This window comes from Astatotilapia calliptera, chromosome 7, assembly GCF_964374335.1.
Source record: "Astatotilapia calliptera chromosome 7, fAstCal68.1, whole genome shotgun sequence".
Classification (NCBI taxonomy): Eukaryota; Metazoa; Chordata; class Actinopteri; order Cichliformes; family Cichlidae; genus Astatotilapia; species Astatotilapia calliptera.
Genome location: NC_137428.1, coordinates 52,545,426 through 52,566,246, shown reverse-complemented (window position 1 = coordinate 52,566,246; position 20,821 = coordinate 52,545,426). Strand labels below are relative to the sequence as shown.

The 20,821-nt window shown below is 40.7% G+C and overlaps 1 protein-coding gene across 2 annotated transcripts in view; it reads left to right on the top strand.

Annotated features, from left to right (window-relative positions):
• The window catches only part of LOC113026517 (PDZ domain-containing RING finger protein 4), a 121,742-nt gene that overhangs the window by 54,405 nt on the left and 46,516 nt on the right, over window positions 1-20,821 (top strand). Inside the window, exon 1 of one of the 2 annotated variants that reach the window (XM_026175393.2) lies at window positions 19,896-20,331. The exons of the other annotated variant lie outside the window; for it this stretch is intronic. Coding sequence (XP_026031178.1) covers window positions 20,263-20,331 — 69 coding nt within the window. The 5' untranslated portion in view covers window positions 19,896-20,262. Of the gene's footprint in view, window positions 1-19,895; window positions 20,332-20,821 lie in introns of those variants that run through there. 2 annotated transcript variants of the gene reach the window in all.

The window sequence follows — 20,821 nt, the reverse complement described above, 5'->3', positions numbered from 1 at the left end:
TTTTGCTGGGCTATGGAAAGTCATACGCTGCGTGGCGAGCTAACTCTAGCCAGCCATGGAATATTGACAGAACAATCTATCTTTATAAAGGATAGTGAACAGTCCCAATCTAGTTTTGAAATCACATTATCAGAGGCAATATATGACTGCATCTAAATATATACAGGAGATGTATATGTGAGGAGAGAGCCAATGGGGTGCTAGTCTGCAGTAAAGTATCTCAGATAGAATGGTGAGCAGTCTCTCTTCATAATTGGACAGGTTATTTTTACACTACACTGACATCTTGGGCCACTTGCTGACACGTGTAGCAATATTTCTCTCAAATGTTCTCTGCAGTTCTCTTTCACCATCTCACCGTGCCATCTCAACCTCTTCTCCTTGTGTACAGCTCTGCCCTCCCTCCATCTCTGTCTCGCTTGCCCCCTATTTGTCCTCACTCTCTTCCGTTTGCTTTTACTCTCTCCATCTTCCCCACAGTTCAACCTCGTCTATTGTTTTTCCTCTGTACTCTCCAACAACTCAAACAAAGCGTAATTGACTGATGTTTTGGAGCATCTCACTGCGAAAAGAGACACTGATTGCACACGGCTTGTTCCTCATGTAACCAAAGCCATTCGTTTTTGCTCTAATTCAATTCCGGCTAGACCTCCATCCTAATCTATTGGTGCTTCAGTTGGAGGCAAAAGTAAATTGAATCCAGACTTGGATACGATGCAGCTTCTTTTAAAAAATTTTTATGTACTTGTCTTGCAATTAATTATCGTGAAACAAAGTCATTATCGTGAATATCTGAGAATGACTAAATCTCTGTTGTTTCTTGACATCTCGTTGTCCCTCAGGTCTGGTAAGGCAGACGTAACAAAACGGGCTTTTCAACTTCATTTCCCATGTGTGCTAGTCTAATCCAATCACTGTGAGGTTTGTTACCTTCATTCTGGAGTTCAAAGCAGAACCTTGCCTTCCCTTAGTGTATGTCTGACAAATGGGTGTATCGGGCCCTCCCCTACCTTACACGAGCCAATGGTGATGGATGATCTGTAATACATCACTGAACTATAGCTGGGTGGGTGGGAGACCAAAATGTCAAGGCTGTCCTCAAATACTGGCCTCTCTATATGGGAAATAAATTTAAAAAAAATGAGCTAATCACCAGTGCATCTGTCAAAGGCTCCAAAGTAGAGTTGTGCCTGGATCTTTGACTATTTAGATTTTTACTCATTGGGCAGGTATTTGTATTTTCAGTATGGGACTTGTAGTTTTTAATTTCATGTATTTTCATGTATACCATCTTACCTTGACTTGCCTAAAAGAAATGATCACCGTGTTTCATTTCATAAATATATTTTTTTGCATCTATTTAAAACCTATTGACAGTATAACTCTATATATAGCATGCTTGCTTTCCTGCAGCAAGAATATTTCTCCCTCCTTCTGCGACAGAGCTGCAATAACAGCACCAAGATGTATCTGTGTACAGTCCAGTCATCATTAGATGTAAATATACTCACCGGCCACAACCTGTTGAAGCTAAAACAGAGCATCAGAATGATGAAGAAAGGTGATTTTATTAACTGGTCTGAGTATTTCAGAAACTGCTGATTTACTGAAGTTTCAAGAAAAGGAGAAAATATCCAGTGAGCAGTAGTTCTGTGGCAGACATGCCTTGTTGATGCCAGAGGTCAGAAGAGAATTGCCAGACTGCTTCAAGCTGAAGGCAACAGCAACTCAAATGATCACTTGTCACAACCACTGTATGCAAAAGAGCATCTGAAGGCACAACATGTTGAACCTTCACATAGGCTCACTAAAACTGGACAATAGATGATTGGAAAAACATTGCCTGGTGCGATGAGTCTCAATTATTTCCGCTGTGGCATTTGGATGGTAGGGTCAGAGCATGGTGTAAACAATATGAAAGCATAGATCCATCCTGCCTTCTAACAGCCGTTCAAGCTGCTGGTGGTGGTGTAACAATGTAATGGGGAATATTTTTGGGACACTTTGGGCCCCTTTAGACACCACAGCCTACCTGGGTATTGTTGTCAACCATGTCCACCACTATATGACCACCTATGTGTATCTCTTTTATGATAGCTGCTTTCAGCAGGACAACACATAATATCTCAAAGCTCAAATCATCTCCAGCTGGTTTCTCAAACACCGACAGCGAGTTCAGTGTACTCAAATGGCCTCCACAGTCACCGGATCTCAATCCAACAGAGCAACTCTGGGATGCGATGAAACCGGAGATTCATGGAAGTCATGGATGCACAGCTGACAAATCTGCAGCAACTGTGTGACGCTGTCATGTCAATATTTCAATACAGGCCGAAATGTCTGAGTCTTATTTCCAGCACCTTGCTGTATCTATGCCATGAAGAATTAAGGCTTGCTTTCGGACCCCTTCCTGAAAAGGGGGTTCAACCCAGTACTAGCAAGGTGTACCTCAGTGTCTGGTGGATGTATATAGCTGGCAGTACATTTGTTGTTGTTCATTTTGTCAGACAGTATTACATTTAGAGAATGAAACATCACAGTGCCACAGCCCTACGCTGCTACTACATGATAAGCTAAAACATCGGAGCCTGACCTAGCCTTATTGACTAAATTTTTCCTTTGTAATAGATAATCTAAGATGGTTATAAACTATACTCAGTGTAATTAAGTGGCATGATACAATACATTAGTCAAAGCATGGTTTGACTGGCCACAGCTCCACATATTCTTAGCAGCGTTGGGCTGTGCAGCATATCTATTACTGATCTTGTGATTGACATGGGCAATGGGGCCTGGGATTGGAGATGGCTGTGTGAGTATTGGTGTGATGGCGAGTTGTGTTCCCTTCATTAGACAGGCTGGGGGAATGCCCTGTTGACCCCACACTGACCCCTCCAACACAATTACGAACCACAGGCCTGGCGCCGGTTATTGATGCCCATTACTGACATGAGCAGCTGCACAGGGTTACGTTCTCGCTCACTAATGTGAGCCGTAGAGTGCCAGACTCACTGAACTATGGAAACACATAGTGAAACAAGAATGCGCGTCTTTACCGTGAGCTTTGGATTCAGTTTTTAGAAAAAAGGGTTGTCATTTTTTTTTAAAACCTTGCAAGAAGAAAACATAAAGGTTTGCTGGATTTTAAGAGAAATACCAATATTAAATATTTGAGCAATGAAAGCTTGTGACAGTAGAAATTAGTGCCAGGAGGTGGCGATGTGTCAGTGTTATGGAGGGTTAACAGGGGAAATTTATAATGCTTGTTTTGTTCATTCGACAAATGAAAACTCAAAGAAACGATTGCTCAGTTTTTTGTAACTAATTTAAATTAAATAAAAACGTATTTAAAAAAATTGGGTTAACTTCAATCCTGAGAAGGGTATCAGAACATAAGCCTGCTTGAACTGAACAAATACACATGATATGGATTCTCTAAACCGAGGATGGATCTCACATCTCAGAAAGAGCGAGGCTCATTTCAATCTACCGGCTATAAGTGTGTGTGTGTGTGCTGCTGGTGCCCTGCTAAACTTTACCTTGCTGCTGTATTTGTGATGTAATATCCCAGGATGTGAGTGTAGCGTAAGGGGGGAAAAAAGAACTTGCTGCTTTTTGGTTATCTTCTCATTTTTCCCTCAGCAAGTTGGCAATAAGCCAACATCCAACCTATCGATTTTCTCTTCCTATAAAATGAAAACTGAAATTGTGCCCCCCCCCCCCCCCCCCCCCCCCTCCTCGCTCACTTGCTCCTGACAAACTTTGCAGCCTGCAATTTATACAATACTTCTCTTCCTGAGCCTTGGGAAAGCAAAAGAACTATTTTCGCCACACAGTTTTGTTTTTACATTGTTATATCTGGCTTTGCGCCATCAAACCGGCCTCGATTGCATGTTGGCAGCATCTCTGCATTTCTTATGGCTCTTGATCCCAAATTGACATGAGGAATCCCTATATTCCACCTCTCAGTGGTAATGGTGGGCAGACCCCGTTAATGAGCCTTTGTCCCTGCTCAGTGATGGAGGACGCACAGCTCTGGGAAAGTGGCCTGCGTGATTAGTAAATTGTGGTTAATTAGATAGATAGAAGGGTCGACAGCGGTGATAAAGTCAAAGCAAGCCCTGAATGATGGAGGTGTCAGCTGATTTTAATAAAGGGTGAGTGCTCAGAATAGCATGGAGTCTGTAGTAGCCTTTAATAGATAGTGTTTAAGAGCTATTAGAATGATTAGACAAAGGCAAAACTGTGCTTAGCTTTCATTTAATGTGCAGAACCACTCCAGTGCATGTAGTATATGGTAAGTAGTGGACTGATCTGTTAACTCTTCAGTGCCAATAAGAGGAGTCAATGAGGTGGGCCACTGTAGATCTAATAATACCTGTGGGATGTGCTGGAAATGTTAATGTGAGAGGAGGATGAGGTGACGGCACTGAATGATCATCTGCATAACTCAGACTGGTTTCATATATGAAATGTCAGTCTAATCCATCCAGTCCAAAGGACATTGGTAGGAGTTCACCAGGGAAGACAAGAGGCTGACGATATGGGTGGACGAGGAGGAGAAGATGAATCACAAATAAGATCCGAACTGAAAAGATTAGATCTGCATTAAGGAGAGCATGAAGCCTGTCTATCTCCACCATCAGACATCTACCTCTTATATGACTTTGATTTATGATCCAGCAGCACAGGGTCTGTTGAATAAACAACATGCCACTTGTTTATCTTCGAACAATAGTGGGCAGCACGAGCAATTACATCTGACAGATTTTATTCTAGACAACTCAAGGAGACTCCTGGTGTGGTGTCTGATGCGTCCTGCTGTTCGAGGGGTTTGCCCTATGCCTGGTCTGGCTTGTAGCAGGTGTGTAAGCCAGCTCAATGTGTTGGTTATGGCTGACCTCCCTGCACTAAGACTGCGCAATTAGTCCACAAAATGGCTGACTGTAAATCTCCTGTGGGCAGGGTTTGGCAGGGCCACCCCAAGGTGAGCTCCACAATGAGGAATTAAACACACAGTATTAGCTAACAGCAGTTTTATGATGTGAGGACTGGAAGAGGGTTAGATAAGGGGCAAAGATACTCCCTTGCAGAATTACTGGGGGAGCTGTGTTGTGTACTTCGTCCTTCTGACTAGTATTAAAAACAATGTACCTTATACTAAAATTCATTACATTTGAGCCAAAACAGGGCAGGATGGTACTTGCTGATCCAAGGTAAGTAAATGCGAATGGATAAGTAGATACATTGAAGCAGAGTCTTAGCTTTTTATGCTTGTTTTGCAGTATTGTACATTTTGTCACAATTCATTTTTTTAGTTCCCTTATTTAGTTCCCACAACTAAGATTTAAGATAGTATTTAAACCTTTTTTTTTTTCTTCATGTTATTGTCACATTTCAGCAACAGTCATATAAATCTCTGTCAGCGTTCAAATCGCTCTGACCCTGAGTACACTGTAGCTCCCCATGTTTTAGGTCACTGCTTTTCTCCCCATTTTACCCGACTACAACTAGGCCAGAGCACGTTCCACCGAACTGTTTACTAGTGGGGTTTGCAGGATTTAAACTACTGAAGCAAAGTGGACTTAAGGGTTTGCAAGGCCACAGTTTGGATCATGTACTGAGAATAAACTTTCATTCATACTCGCTGCCACTTGCCAGTTGAAATAATAGAGAACTACAATCCCATATATATGGATATGCCTGAGCTAAGGTTAACAGATAGTGCTCCAGAGAAAAAAAACAAACAGGTATAACATAGTGAGGCATTAGGTTTAAGTCTATTGTTCCAGGGCTTCGGGCTGAAGTTTAGTCCAAGGGTGTCAAGTTAGTTAGAGAGGCAACCAAATTAGTGGTTGCAATGATAAGCTGCGTCCTCTTCAGTTCCAGTCCATTTAATTTCACATCCCTTCTCCTGTCCTTCTATTTAGCAGTCCAGCACTCGCAGGGTCCCCAGGTTCTCTTTAACAGCTGCAACACTACTTCTACCATACAGGTTAAATGGATAGAATCATTTCTGTTCACTATCGATCATTTCCTCACTTTCCAAAAATAACAAAAAATTTCCCCACATTTTTTTAAAGGAAGCATGTTTAGCCTTTATCATAGACGTAAGTTTAATATATATGTATATATATATGTGTAATATGTATGTATGTATGTATGTATGTGTGTGTGTGTGTGTGTGTGTGTGTGTGTGTGTGTGTGTGTGTGTGTGTGTGTGTGTGTGTGTGTATATGTATATATATGTATATATGTGTATATATATGATGTGTATATATATGTATATATGTGTATGTATATGTATATATGTGTATGTATATGTGTATATATGTGTATGTATATGTGTATATATGTGTATGTATGTGTGTATGTATGTATATATGTGTGTGTATGTATTTATGTGTATATATGGGTATACATGCATACATTTTCTTCTGTAATAATATCTGAATGATTTACATGGGAGAGTATATATAACTATATCTATGTGTCCTCCTAACATTATTCATTTACGATGTACATACATTACTATTATACACTCAAATTTTTTTGTTGATGGAAAGGCAATAAATAAATCTTTATAAATAAAAAAAAATATATGCCTGAGCTACTATTTAATCAGTGTTGATCTTAGATTGAAAATAAGAAAATTTCCATTGTGTGAACAAAACAGCAAACCCCTTTTGAGGCTGTGTTGCATGGTTTGCATAAAAAAAGCACTTTCACACATGCCGCTGGGATTTTGAATTATGTTATCTTTACTTCTGAAACAGAAAATTAGGGTGTCACCTTAGCTTTTTTACTGTCGCAGAGGCAATCTGCACTGCACAACAGACTCACCTGTTTTTTAAGCTTTCATCTGAATAATGGCTTTGCAAGATAAACAAGTTTCAGGAGGTTCACAGTTAACTTGAAATTTCAGTCTTTCACTTTTTGGGCTCACTGCCTCCTAACATGGCATTCAGTGAAAACAGTTTGACAGATGAAACTCTAATAAATGGCTATTGATAACATTTAAAATATTTTGGATCCATGTAAATGCCTATATAATGAAAAATCAATATTTTTGATAACACTAATTTTTATTTATTTTTTTAGATGTTTGAAAGCAATATGATGAATACAGAAAGAGCAGAAATAATGAATACACTGGTTATACAAGGAAGTATTGTAATAATTTAATAGACAAACGTGAGAACAATACACGTTTACAGGGCAATACCATCCCTCTTTTCTGATGTCGGGACCCAGATGAATGGATCGGTCCCTCACAGCACAGTGAGCAAAATCTAGGTGGTTATACTGTAGTTTTTGAGGACCAAAGAGTGTGGTGTGAGCTTATTAGAGTGTGGGGGTGAGGGTCAGACAGATAGTGTTGCCTCTTTTCTCATAACCATCGGCTGATTTGTGAATATTGTTCCCCTTTGGTTTAATCTGCCGTGTGCTTTGAAGCGGAAACTATTCCCAGAAGGCTGCCAGAGGGCTTGCTAATTTATCTCCTGTGTATTAACAGTTTCTTGGCAGGAGAATACACCCCGACCTTCTCTTCACCAAAGCAAACAGGAGAAATGTTGACCCGTGTTGACCCAAAACCTTGAGATGGACTCCATTTAATGACGAACCAGGCGATGAGAGGGCACGTTTGAGTTTTTATGACTAACCCTCCCACTGTCTTCCCCCCAACAGGCATTTATTCAGGGATACAGAGTCAGGAATATTGCCCTGTTTGTTGCTGCGTGCCTACAGCAAAAGGGTCACCCTTGTAGGTTCGATACTTTAATATCTGATCAACGGTACACAGGGATGATTTCTCAAGGGTGTGCCAGCAGACAAAAGACATATTTGTTTGAGGGTGTTAGGTCCTTTGATACGGCATATTTGTTGTCCCGAGGTCCATCAAGCATAACAGACAAATCAATAAAACACTACATCCAAGATGTATAATCTCATTAGATGGCTGTTACAGAGAAATACAGCCTAATATGATAATGCAGTAGTTTTTGTCAGTGGTGTAGATTCAGCGCTTTGATTTTATTGCTTGTTGACCGTGGTTTGCCCATCCTGATCAATGCCTTGGAGTCTGTAAAACGTTTTGATGTGTCAGCAGTTGCAGCTGCAAATATGTTTTGATGTTTTCAAATTCTATTTTAATATAAAGTTTCTTTAATGATTCATGGATTGTCCAGCTTTGTCCCCCAGAGTTCAAATACTGACATTCTCTCTGAAAGATGAGCTAGTGTGTATCTGTAAAGTATCGTAGGCTATAAAAGACAGACATAGCCACCGTGACGTGACGTCACATCGCATCACTGCTTTGTGAAGTCTCATTTCGAGTGTGTTGGCTGCTGCCACGTTGTTGTTTTTTTTGATTGTTTAGTTTTTTTCTGGAGAAGCGATTTCAACAATTGTACTAAACCTGGAGCACAGACTTCTTATACTTACTATATTTAACCCTACAGCAAGCCATGTTAGTTAGCAGATAATTACATTAAAAATGATCCACAAGGTGCCAACACCACAGACATTGCTGAGAGGCCTGTTTCTCTCACAGACGAAAACCAGCGCAGTTGGCAGTGTCAGTCTATGTGGCTACAGCCATCACTTTAAGCCCCAAGTGAGGTTTAAATAGGTGAGTTTTAAAAAAGAATCACCTCTCATGCTGTTGTTTTGATGGGGCATAATAGCCAGAAACCAAAACCATTTTTGTACAAAGCTACAAACATGCTTTTTTTCCCTGCTGCTGCTGGAAAGTATTTTAACATTGGATTCTATGAGGACTGACTCGCTTTTGGAGTCACCCTCAAGCGGCCACTCGAGAAGATACAATTTTACAACTTCTTTGTTGGCTTCAAGTTTAAGACCCAGAGATTGGTGCTTGGTCTGTGTGTGGGGATTAAGGGCACTGGCTCCAGTAGAAAGGACAGTTTTCAAGATGAATCTCCGCAAAGGAGTTTTTTGTCATAAGCCCTGTCAAACAGACGGGGTTGCTATAGCAACGCAATGAGTCGCAAAGTGCCTGCGGACCCCAGCACTTCATCAAGTGACATTCAATAATTTGGTGTTGATTGTAACTAGAAAATCAATGGTTCTCCTTTGGGATGTAGAGTGGCAGAGAGGGGAGCCCTTTTGTACGTATTTGTACCTGTGCACTAAGCTCAAGAGTGCAACCTGAAGGGGTGTGTGTGTGTGTGTCTATATGTATATTTATGTATGTGTTTTAATAGCATTTGTGTTCAAGAGCAGGTTAGGGTGCCAAACGTTTTGTCTGGCACAGTTTAATATATATTTTTGTAAATACTTCAGAAGTAATTGGTTCAGGTTTTGATTTTAAATGCAAATTGTGAATCTCGCCACCATTTACCTGATTTGGTTTTCTTTGATCAAGTTCAAATCCTTCTGCTCTTACATTCGTACACATTGCTCTTTGTTCTGCCAGTTATAACGGAGAAAGAAGCAATCAGAGGCTTAAGTGATTATTTTTTTTTAAATTCTCTTTAAAAATTCACGGACTCACTTTTGATCAAATTGTCTTGCTCATCGAGTAGAGATCATCAGAGAGATGAACCTCATTAACTTTAGTCAGCTTGCAACCACATAGAGTCTGTTATTTGTAAATAAGACAACAAGGTCTTCCATAATTATTTTTATCGATCCGATGAAAGTCAGAAAGTTAAAGCATGCGAATTCAAGAACAAGGTGGTGATGTTTTAAAATTGCTGGCTCCTGGCTCCCCCTTGCCGTAGCATTTATGTTGTACCTCGTCAATCTCTAGCTGTGAGAGCAGGCACTTCTTTCGAATGTTGGAACACTGAGCTACTAGTTGTTTCGCCGTCATTGTGGATGTTGGGTATCGAAGAATACCCTAAGAGTGTAAATAGTGAATGGTTTGTTAGAACTCATTATGTATTGTAGAAGCTTCAAAATGTGCTATTTTTGGGAACATAATGGATTCTAAAGTGATGTGAAAGCTCAGATGTTTGTTAGTATTGACCTTAACAAATTGTTTTACTGTCCAAGTTTCTCTTTCCTTTGTCACAGCAGTAGATGTGCATTGCAAACAGTTGTGAATTGAATTTTAAGAGCTTTAAGACGACAGCACATGCAATTATAAATATGTGATTTTTAGGAATTGCAAAATTGATGTTACAGGAGCTTTGTTTGTAGTAACCACTACTAAAACATGACCCATCAGACACAGTCTCATCCAATCCCCTAAACCAGAGTGCCAACACGCCATCTTGCAGCACAGCATGCTAAATCATACACCTCTGCCTCGCTTTCCATTTGTTTGCAGGCTGCTCTTGTTTTCTTATCAGGAGTACAGAAAATAAGATTCCTGCCCCCTGGGTATCATCATAATTCCTGACTAATCTGTGTGTTGAAAAACAAGCATGTTATCCATCTGTAGGTCTGCTATTACCAGTGGATCTGTGGCCGTTCTGATTCTGGAGCATTCCAGTTTAGGTGGAGGTTTTAAGCTGATCCTCAGGCGCACACAGATGATTTTCTCTCACCTGGCATGGCAAGAAATAAAAGTCACCAAAAAAAAAAAAAAATCATACAAGAAAAGAAGGTATTTGTGCACCCACCAGGCTAGCCTAAGCGCTTGGAAGAGCACAATGAGCAAGCCGATCACAAAACAAATTATAGAGTACATGAGGGGTCCTGGTACAGGCCTGCTGCTGCATTGATGTAGAGCAAAGACAAATTACTGTGATGCTGCCAAAGTCTGACAGCATGAAGATGAACTTAGTCTGCTTCTCCAGCTTCTCTAAATCTTATTATTATTACTTTGGCTCCTTATGTTTTTTGGGGGGTTTTATCAATCGCAAAAAATACATCAGGTGATTTTCGTGCATGCGGCACTGTAATATTGCTTTAGAATTACAAATTGAAAACAAAATGGCAGGAGATAATATTCAGTTTCATTCCCGTTTAATCTTTTCTGTCAGCATGCAAGTTTTGTGATTTAATGTCAGTACTAACAGCTCACAACACACACAGAGATGAGTTTTTTGTTATTTTGCCTACCTTTATTATCAGCAATGATAGATCCTAGATCAGCGGTCTCCAACCCTTTTTGCGCCACGGACCGCTTTATGTCCGACAATATTTTCACAGACTGACCTTTAAGGTGTCATGGATAAATACAACAAAATAAAACCAGTACCGGTACCAAAAAAGAAGAAGATTTATTCATAACACATCGGAAAAGACCCAGGAAAACTGAGTTAACGATAAAAACGATTTAAAAAATGACGATTAAAAAACGATAAAACCCTGAAAACCTTAAATTTCACACCCGAGACTCAACTCTCGTGGCCCGGTACCAAACGCCCGGGGATTGGGGACCGCTGCCCTAGATGATACATGGTGTAATCACAGTGTTACATGACACTGCCTGTTGCTAAGTTTGTCTGCTGTTAGCGACTGGCAGAAAGTGTATGGTTACTTTATCAAAGAAAAAGGTATTGGCAGCAAATTCAGAGCGATTTTCTAACATAAGCCAAAAGTCAATTGACCCGGATTCGATTCGGGTGCAGATTCGAGTGATAATTTTGTCCTGGTTTGTCATCTCTTTCATCTCATATATGCCGAGATCTATTGTTAGCATAAGAAAATGATAAGCACTGCAGCTTCAAGGTTGCTAAAAGCCTTCTTTGTGTAACATCAATTGCGAGCGGGCCGACTGCCGCTAGACGTGCTGCATGTGACTTTGTCTCAACGTGACATTGAAACCGAACATCAGGACGCTGCTATTGTGCCCATAAAATGAGATGACCTGTTGGTGACATTACCTCAAAAGGCACTGGCTGGGACATAATAAAAGGTGCTTATGCTAGAATCAGCATAAGACTTGAATAGCTCAAGCAGAACAAGTTGGTATGAGTCTACCCCGTTTGCCCCCTGAGCTGATTGTCTGTATAGATTGCCATTCTTTCTTCTGGAGCACAAAACTCTCATCCACAATCAAAGGTGTATTGACTGCATATTGACCAGGACTCCACCAGCAGTGCTCACAGTCCGAAATCAATGATATGCCTGTTGTACATGTTTGCTATTTGTCTATAGTGAGAATTGCCAGGCTCTACCACACAAATGTACTTACCCTTTCCATTGGTTCTTAAGTGTTCTTTTAGAAAAAAGTAAAACAGGCAATAGATGACGATCCTGCAGATGACCTTCATTTGGTGTGATGGAATGTCAGAGTCAATTTTTAATACTAAGAAGATGAAAACTAGCAAGGCCTGATTATATATAGTATTTTCCCTCTTGGTCTGTGTTTATTTAAAAAAAAAAATAAAAAAATTTACAATTCAGCTTTATCTTGCAATTAAGGGTGATTGTAATACTTTTTATGCCTGCAATGTGGAGGGTTATACAGTATAGCAGGGAATCTCTATAGCTTTGTTACTGTATGTCAGATGATATTGGAATATGATATAATAAAAAGAGTGTGAGCCCACTGCTCACGGGGATTGTATCCAACCACAAATATCATTATAGTCTTAGGAAACAAAAGCAGGCAGACCTTTGGACCTCTGCTCAGTCTTTGCTGGATCAACAGACACATACTTCAGAGTTATGCTATGTTTATGCTTGAGTGCTTAATGCATTTGGAATTATTACTATTTATCAACGGGTGGCTGGGGAGCGTTAACAACCATCAAAGTTAAACATATGGGAACAAACATTTTCACTCTCATTCCCCCGGAACTGCAGGGAGGCTGGTGCAGCAGTAATGCAGGATGTCCTGAGGGTGTGCTGCTACACGGGTGGTGTCGGGGTCACGGTGTCATGCGGTTGTGAGTATTTTCATGGCAGCAGTTGGGGTTGGCCAACACACTTTACAGCCTGGGGTTAAATGAATATGAAAACAGACTGGAGCATCCAGCAGAGATAGCAGTGGAAAGATCTATTCTTTCAGTCACCGCGCCCCCTCACGCCCCTCTTCTCCCGCAGCCGAATGTGTTAAACTGAATGTTTCCTCGCTGAAAAGGTCACTACTCTGACAAGTGTTAAACCGATGTAGCATTCACTGCTCGTACTATGAGCCACACCTGGGTCACACATGATGTGTTTCTGACATGATGAAAAAATTGGATTACTTAGACAGCTTGGTGCGCAGCTAAAGGGTGATGAAACTGTTAGTCTGAAAGGGGGATTGGTGATATGATAACAGTTTTAATGAAGCTATGTGCAATTCTATCTCTCACTCCCTCTCGCTCTCCTAGAAATTATAATGACATTGTAATTGAACATTTACAGATTATGCTCATAAATGTGACTCTGGAGTCTCGATATTGATGTTGCTGACATTTCTTTAGTTTCAGCTTGAGGCTATGTATACACATATATATATAGACAGGAAACGTGTTACAATAGATGATTTAGGTAGATATTTATTTATCAGAAAAGTAGGGTTGAATGAAAACGGGTTATGGGAAATGTAGCAACCTCTGTTTTGGGATTTTTGTTTATTCTGTGACATGTTCAGTGATAATTTCTTTTAAATTCATGTCCATCATATTTTAATATTAGATTGATGGGACAAATTTGTGAATCCGATCCAAAAATGTAAAAGGAAAAAATGAAGAATTTTTCTCATATATCACAGCGTTGACAGGTTTTACCACTGTAGGCGTAGGCAGACATCACACACGCACCAGTCATACTTTCATTTACTTCTGATCCCAGAACCCAACCAGTGCTTGGCACATGCCACTCCCTCAGAAGTTTCAGAAGTCAGGTAGAGAAAAGCTGAAGCTTAGTGTTTGATTTGCACTTTGTTTGATCTTCAGGCACACGGGAGGCATCGGGTTTAACCAGATTTTGTGCAGGATGGCTCTGTGTGTGGTGTGCTAGAGTTTTTAATTTACATTTTGAGAGGTGGTAAGATGTGTTGGTGAAGAGTTATATGAAATTATGTGACAGACCTTTAAAAAAAATGTTATTTGCATTTAATATATGAGATGTTTTCTAAGAAAAGTGCAATTTCGATAGTACATCTCGGATTTTCTCCATGATGAACCAATGCTGCTGGAGTAAATGAAATAGCTCTGTTGCCATTCCTCTTTGGGCATAAATTACAATCAATAAATGTTAAAAATTTCAGAAAAAGTTGTGGTAGCTTCTAGGTTTTTGTTAATTATTTACTACTGTTGTAAAAAACACATTTTTATAGTAGACAGGGACGAAACAGGAACTTATCAGTCATTGAGTCCTACTTAATTACTTACTTAGTTGACTTACTTACTAATGAATAACCATGGAGGAGATAAGTTGTAAAATCTATAAAATCTATAAAATTACAGTTAAAAGTTAAAGTTTATTCCCTCCTTCAAATTTTTAAGGAGCTACCCAATTTACCAGCCCGATTTACCTGGCCCTGTGTTTGACACCTCTGCTGTAAGTTGACCAAAAAAGGTGAGAAGATTTTGTGCAATGCCCTAGATAGGAATGACACAGTTCAGTAGCTATTATTCCAAATTAATAACAGATAATTTTATTGTTTGATCATAACAGAGGCTTTATGTGGGCTGTAATATGAGGTTAAATTGCTTCTCAGCCAATAAATTAGTTTTTCGATACGCCGATTGCTTACAAAGCAACATTACATATGTTATCATTTAAAAGAGTCTATGATGTGCTATTTTTAGCCACGGTCATGTTCCCACATGAATTAAAGATTCAAGCCTTTTTAATAATTTATTGTCATTGAGAAATGTTTTGGTTGGCTTCACATGTGGCTACGCCTGTTTTGAAGCACTCACCTATCCTTTTGTATGTGCACACTGGACCAATTCCTTTCAGAGCTGTCATGTGAAAAGCAGGCTACGACGATGATTCATTCATAAAAGACTCTCATTTAATTACTCCCAAATCAGGTCGCATGAATACCCAGGAGAAGCGGCTGTTTTGCAGTGGCGGTGGGCGATCAGATCTGAGACACACATCAAATCACAAACCACTCTCAGGTCCCCGCGGCTCTCCATTCACGTGAACAGGATTTCAATCTTCACTGCTCACACCAAAGAGATTTCCACCCAGATGGTGTGTCAGCGCTGGCCTAATAAACCTGTTTATGTATTAAACGCTATGGGGACATTTGATATTCCTCACAGACATTGCCACAGACAAGTAATCACAGCAATAACTCCTCCTCATTAAAGCTCTGACTCATTTAGGATGCTTTCATGTTTCCTGTCAAGGTTAGAGTAAGTTATCAGTTTTTCACATTATGCAACTGATTGCAATGCATGGTGACTAAATGGTTGCCCAGAACTTGAGCATGATGTGCGTTCACAACCACTTATGATTGCAAGGCGATTGCACAGGTTGCCTGAAAGGAGGCAACCTGTCTGCGAACAGTTGTAGTCTGATTCAGAGTGACTCACAGAAAGAAGGTCCTGGGTTTGAATCAACCGTCTAGCCTGGGCCTTTCTGTCTTTACATGTTTGTATGTTCACTCAGTGTCTGCACTGGTTCTCTCTGGCTACCTCTGCTTCCTCCCACAGTCCAAAGTCATGCATCTAGTGGGGTTAAATTAATTGGTGATTCTAAATTGCCCATAGGTGTGAGTTTTTACCTTACACAGTTTACTGTGCCCTCGGCCTATGGTAGCTGGGATAGGCTCCCGCGCCCCCTACAACCCTGAATAGAATAAGAGGAAGAGAATGGATGGATGATACATTTCTATTAAATGTGAATTTCTGTGTATACAGATGTGCTCAATGATTTGTGTAATGTAATTTTCAATGATTTATTACAGTTAATTGCTGTGTTATTTGAAATAAGCTGCCTGTAATTGCTAACTTGACCCCAATCACAGACTGATAGTAGACTGACATTGTCTTATAGTGACAGATATTAGTAACAGGGTTCCTATGCTTGAAAATCTCATTTTGCAGCAAAAATAAGTGATTTGAGAGAATTTTATCTTTTTGGATAAAAGAGATGTGGTTTAAAATGAATTTAAAAATAAGGTGCTAAATCACGATATATGTTACTCCAATACTCAGCATATTGTGAAAAATCACAATAATATCGTATAGTGTGATAATATATCGTGATGTGTCTGGTGAGGCCAGCTGCTTTACACAAAATAGAAGTGAGTGGCAACAAAAGCTGTGTTGCAAGGTAGAATGGAAAGAAAAAGAAAACTCGATGTGGTAGCCTTTTTGAAAGTCATTTAGATGCAGCACATGTCAGCTTGTTGAACCACATGAAGTGGAATATTGAATTGATCCAACTTTTGTGCTCTGTGTGATGGTTGGTACTTATCCCCAGACAAAAAATCAATACAAATACAGTTTGCGGGTACTGATTATGATTTCACATTCCGCGCCAGGAGCATCCACATCACTTTGTTTTTGTTGCTCATTTTAGTGTTTGTGGGCTTGTATGTGTGCACTTATGCAGAACAGGATAGACACACAGGAAGCCCGTGTGAGCATTAGAACAGACATGTCTGGGGACACAAGGGGTTTACAGATACACCATAGACCTGCATTACACACTTGGCTGAAGGTTATAACTTCAGGTTTAAGGTGAGCTCGAGTAACAAGTTTGTTTGAAATGCTGTTAAAGAAATCTCAAAATGCACCCATCAAAGTCAGGACAAATTGGTTTTCCGCTCCCTGTGATGTGAGGTCCATTAACTAGGAGAATGAACACTACTGAGAGCCTGTTTCTACGAGAGCAGGCAAAGGGCAGACTTGATGATAAACGACAGCTGGACAGAAGAAAAGGACAGTTGGGAAGTCGAAGGCAAAGTGACACAGAGAGGGCACAGAATCGGCGTTCATCAATTTGAAATGGAGACTTTATATGCGGTAGCATGTTTTATTCCCCATATAAATGTTAAACAATACATTTCATTAAGTTTCTTATATTGTTAACATAAATCATAACGTCTACAGGCTTTCAGGGACACACACTGAAACCCACTGAGCGTCACCCTGTTAGCAAGTAAATGGTTTGAGTAAATGTAACTTTAATGTGTAAATCCTGCCCTCGGGTTGCGTTGGAAGCGCAGTCTCAGGTAAATTCACCCCATCAAACTGTAAAAGCCGTGGCCATAAAGTAGCTCGGAAGAGCTTTTATCAGTCTTAATGCACTCTTCAAAGAGCATCCCTCAATCTGCACGTCTCATCGAGAGGTGCTGCTTGACCGCAGGCAAAGGCTACTGTATCAGTCTCATTTCACAGATGATGAGAAAGACCATTTGGGTGACTGATGAGCATCTTAACCTAAAGGGGTCACTGAGTGCACCATCACAGAGTGATGGTCATCCACAGCCGAACCCTGAAAACACTCCTTCACATGTACCAATATTGGATACTGTCAGCAGATTGTCTATGGAATATTTATATTCCTATGCAGTGTGGATATATTGCACAGGATCCTTAATGGGTTTACATTTTCCATCTGACCACAGGAAAACGAAAAGACAGTTCCTCTTGCTCAGCAGCACTTCATAACTTTGCTTCGTGGTATACAATTTTAGGAGACTGATTTTCTGACGCGCACTTTCACCATAGTCTTCTGTTCATCAAATGTAGTATTATATCCCCCGCTCCCCATCCTCGCAACAAGTCTCTTTGATGTCAAATTGACACTTTAGTGAACAGCACTTCATGGATTTGATATTGCCTGGCAACTGCAGAAAACCCACTCCTCGTGGCTTCTTCAGGGCGACGAGAGACGGGCGGGGAGGTCGGTTCGGCGGTGGAGACGATGGTAGAGGAAAAGACGGTGGAAGGTATTAATCACAATGGTGATTTCTGTTTGGCTTGCCTCCAGGCAGTGAAGCAAAATTAAAGCCCAGAAAATCGGATTATGGCCTCCCTGGGGGGTTAGATGCCCAGTAGCCAGCTGATGAGCACTCATCTACTCTTCATTCTATTCTGCAGAAATGTTGGCTCGGAGGCCAATTTGTTAACAGTTATTGCTCATTTCTTGTGTAGCTTCCTGCTAGTGAGACAATAGCCAAGGTTTATTGTCTTGCAATTATCACAATTTGAGGGAAGCCGGTGATTGATATATCATCTCTAGGGCTGCAGATCATCATCCATTGGACATACAGCGTACAGCTTATTGCACCAGCAGCATCTGCTCTTATATAACTATCATTAGCTTACAGCTTTAAGTGTTTAAGGTGCTAACTAAAAATAAAGACAAGATGATAGTTTATTAAATTTTAATGAAATTTGCAGATTGTTTCGGTGAAGTTTAATAAACTCCTTGCTATCTAAAATATAACAGGACACTGGAATATATTCTGGAGCATCTCACACTTCTGATGATCAGCTATCTGCTTGACGTTTATTCAGCTGTGTAAAAACTATAACTTTAATCTCAGCCAAACAGATTTACTCAGGAACAAATAAAATACTACAAAAGGCCAAACAATAACATTTTTAAGTTATCTAAGTGACTTATATATCATGTTTAACCTGAGTAGCGAAAGACGGCGGTGGGTTTGAAAACGATTTGCCGGGAGTCCGGTTTTCTCACGGCTCTAGTGAGCCTTGCCCCCGGCTCGCTAACGAGCTAGTGGGTAACAGACGTCTCCGAAAACGTCGGAGCGCTTTTGAAAATATGTGGTGTCTTGATAAACTGAGCAGATATTTGAGGTTTACACAGCTACATTCTCGCCTGAAAATATGTTAAACGTTTATTTTGAGACCCAGAAAGAATAATAAGAGTAATATTAAAACTAACTAGCTGCCACCATTGTTGGAAACTGAGCTGGGCCGCGCTATGAATTCTGGGACAGTTTCTTCTTCTTCGGGGTTTAACGGCAGCTGGCATCCTTGTACATGCAGTGCTGCCATCTTCTGTTTCAGTCCGTTATTACACTCTTAAATCCTACTACTCATTCCTGCGTCTTTTGTGATCTTACAAAGCTTCAAACGACACGTCGACTATTAAGTCAGTCGTCGATGATTTTGATAGTCGACGTAATCGTGACTAGTCGACTAATCGTGGCAGCCCTAATCGTCTCTGAGGTCTGTGGCTTTACTTGCTGCCAGTTTTGCTGTGGGGACACCCATTATCAGCAACAGCAGTGGTGCCGGAGTTATAAATATGTGATTTTTTTTTTAACTTTGACAAAGTTGGAAATGTGCATACTCCTCACAAATATGTCATATTGTGTTCATTAAACTGATTGGCCCTCTTCATTATGCACCTACTATTATCAATTTTCTAGAAACAGTTGGAGAAATATAATCTATAAATGTATAATACAAATATGGAAAAAAACAGAAGGCTTCTTGGTTTGAGTAACACATAAGGCGCAGAGAAAAGCAGCAAAATCAGAGAAAACGAAACATTATCGTAAAAATTAAGGGGTTTACAAAACTCTTAAAACGTGTTACCAAAGGTCCAAAACCAAAATAATTTAGTGATATGTATTAAACAGACAAGCACTAAATGATTTTTTTATTAGTAAATGAACTAAACCATGTGTTGAAACAGCATTTACTGCTTTACTTCTCCTCAGCCAGTGTAATTCCTTATTTCCGACAGAAGTGCAACACATCCTCCTCTCGCGAAGCAGATAAACCCAGTGAAAAGCCTTACATGCAGGTAGGTCGCACATAAGCCTCAGACACCCTCCGCTTGCCCGTCTCTGTGCAGTCAGCCCTGCCCAAGCTTCTCACAGGAGCTGTTCGCACAAAGGAGCGCATTGTGTAACTGTGCCTCAGTTTTAATGAACCAGCGCTCCCGCTCCAGCACACTCCTCCCTCTTTGTCAGTCCCCTCCCTTCCTGCCGCTGTTCTCATGAATATCACAGCGTCTTCTCCTCATTATTCATGAGCTGGTATCAGTGTGCTCATGTGCGCCGAAACAGAGGAAGAAAAAGGGGGGAGTGTCTCAGTGAGCGCGAGTCACAACCCTGGTGTATGAGCCTGTGCGCACGCCTGTGTGTGCGCGTGTGAGTGTATGAGTCTGAAATAGAGGGAGCGGGATAGAGGAGACACTCCGGCTGATGCTGAAACGGCCGCCGCTACTTCACTGCCGCTGTTCACATCTGAACCTTCTTCTGTCAGGCTCAGCTGGAGCGTTCTGTTCCTCTAAGCTGGGGTTGCTTGTGACTGCCTGAATGTGTGAATGGGATGCCTGAAAAGAGATGCTCGCTAAGGAGTGACTGATGAGAACCAGCGCTCCGGTGTGGAGGGTGACCCCCCTGTGTCCGTACCACCACTACTTGGGGAGAATTGGACGCCTGGCGTTTCCACGACAGCTATAATGGGCTGCAATCTGTGCACTTTACAGAAGCGAGAGGAACACTACAAGCTTCTGTATGAGATCGCACAGGTGAGGCATGACCGACTTTGGTATCGAATATTGTCTGTGTGTGTGTGTGTGTGTGGATGATTCACTGTGCGTGTTTTGAAGAGAGCAGTTCAAGTCCGGAGCCTCGTTCAGGGCATTTCACGTAGAAGATTGAAATGAATATATTTGCACTATGAAAGTGAGGCAGCATAATGGAGAGAGGGGCTTCTTACTCACTAGCAGATGTGATTTGAGTAATGAGCAGTCTCTCAGAGAGTAGCTAGTGTGCAGTCCATTCATCCTGCTCGAAGAGCTGTGCTGAGGGAGCAAGTTTTTTAATAGAATAGTAGCACCTGGTTTCTACTACATGACGTGTTTGTTCCAATTTCTTTCTTTCATAATGTTCAGCGAGAATTGCCAAAGGGGTTTTTTTTGTGGTATTTTATGAAAAGTTTTCATTAGACACTTCAGTGCTGTACCAGCAGTCGTTCTCTTTATATTTCTTTTGGCTCACTTGAGTGTGATAGTCTTG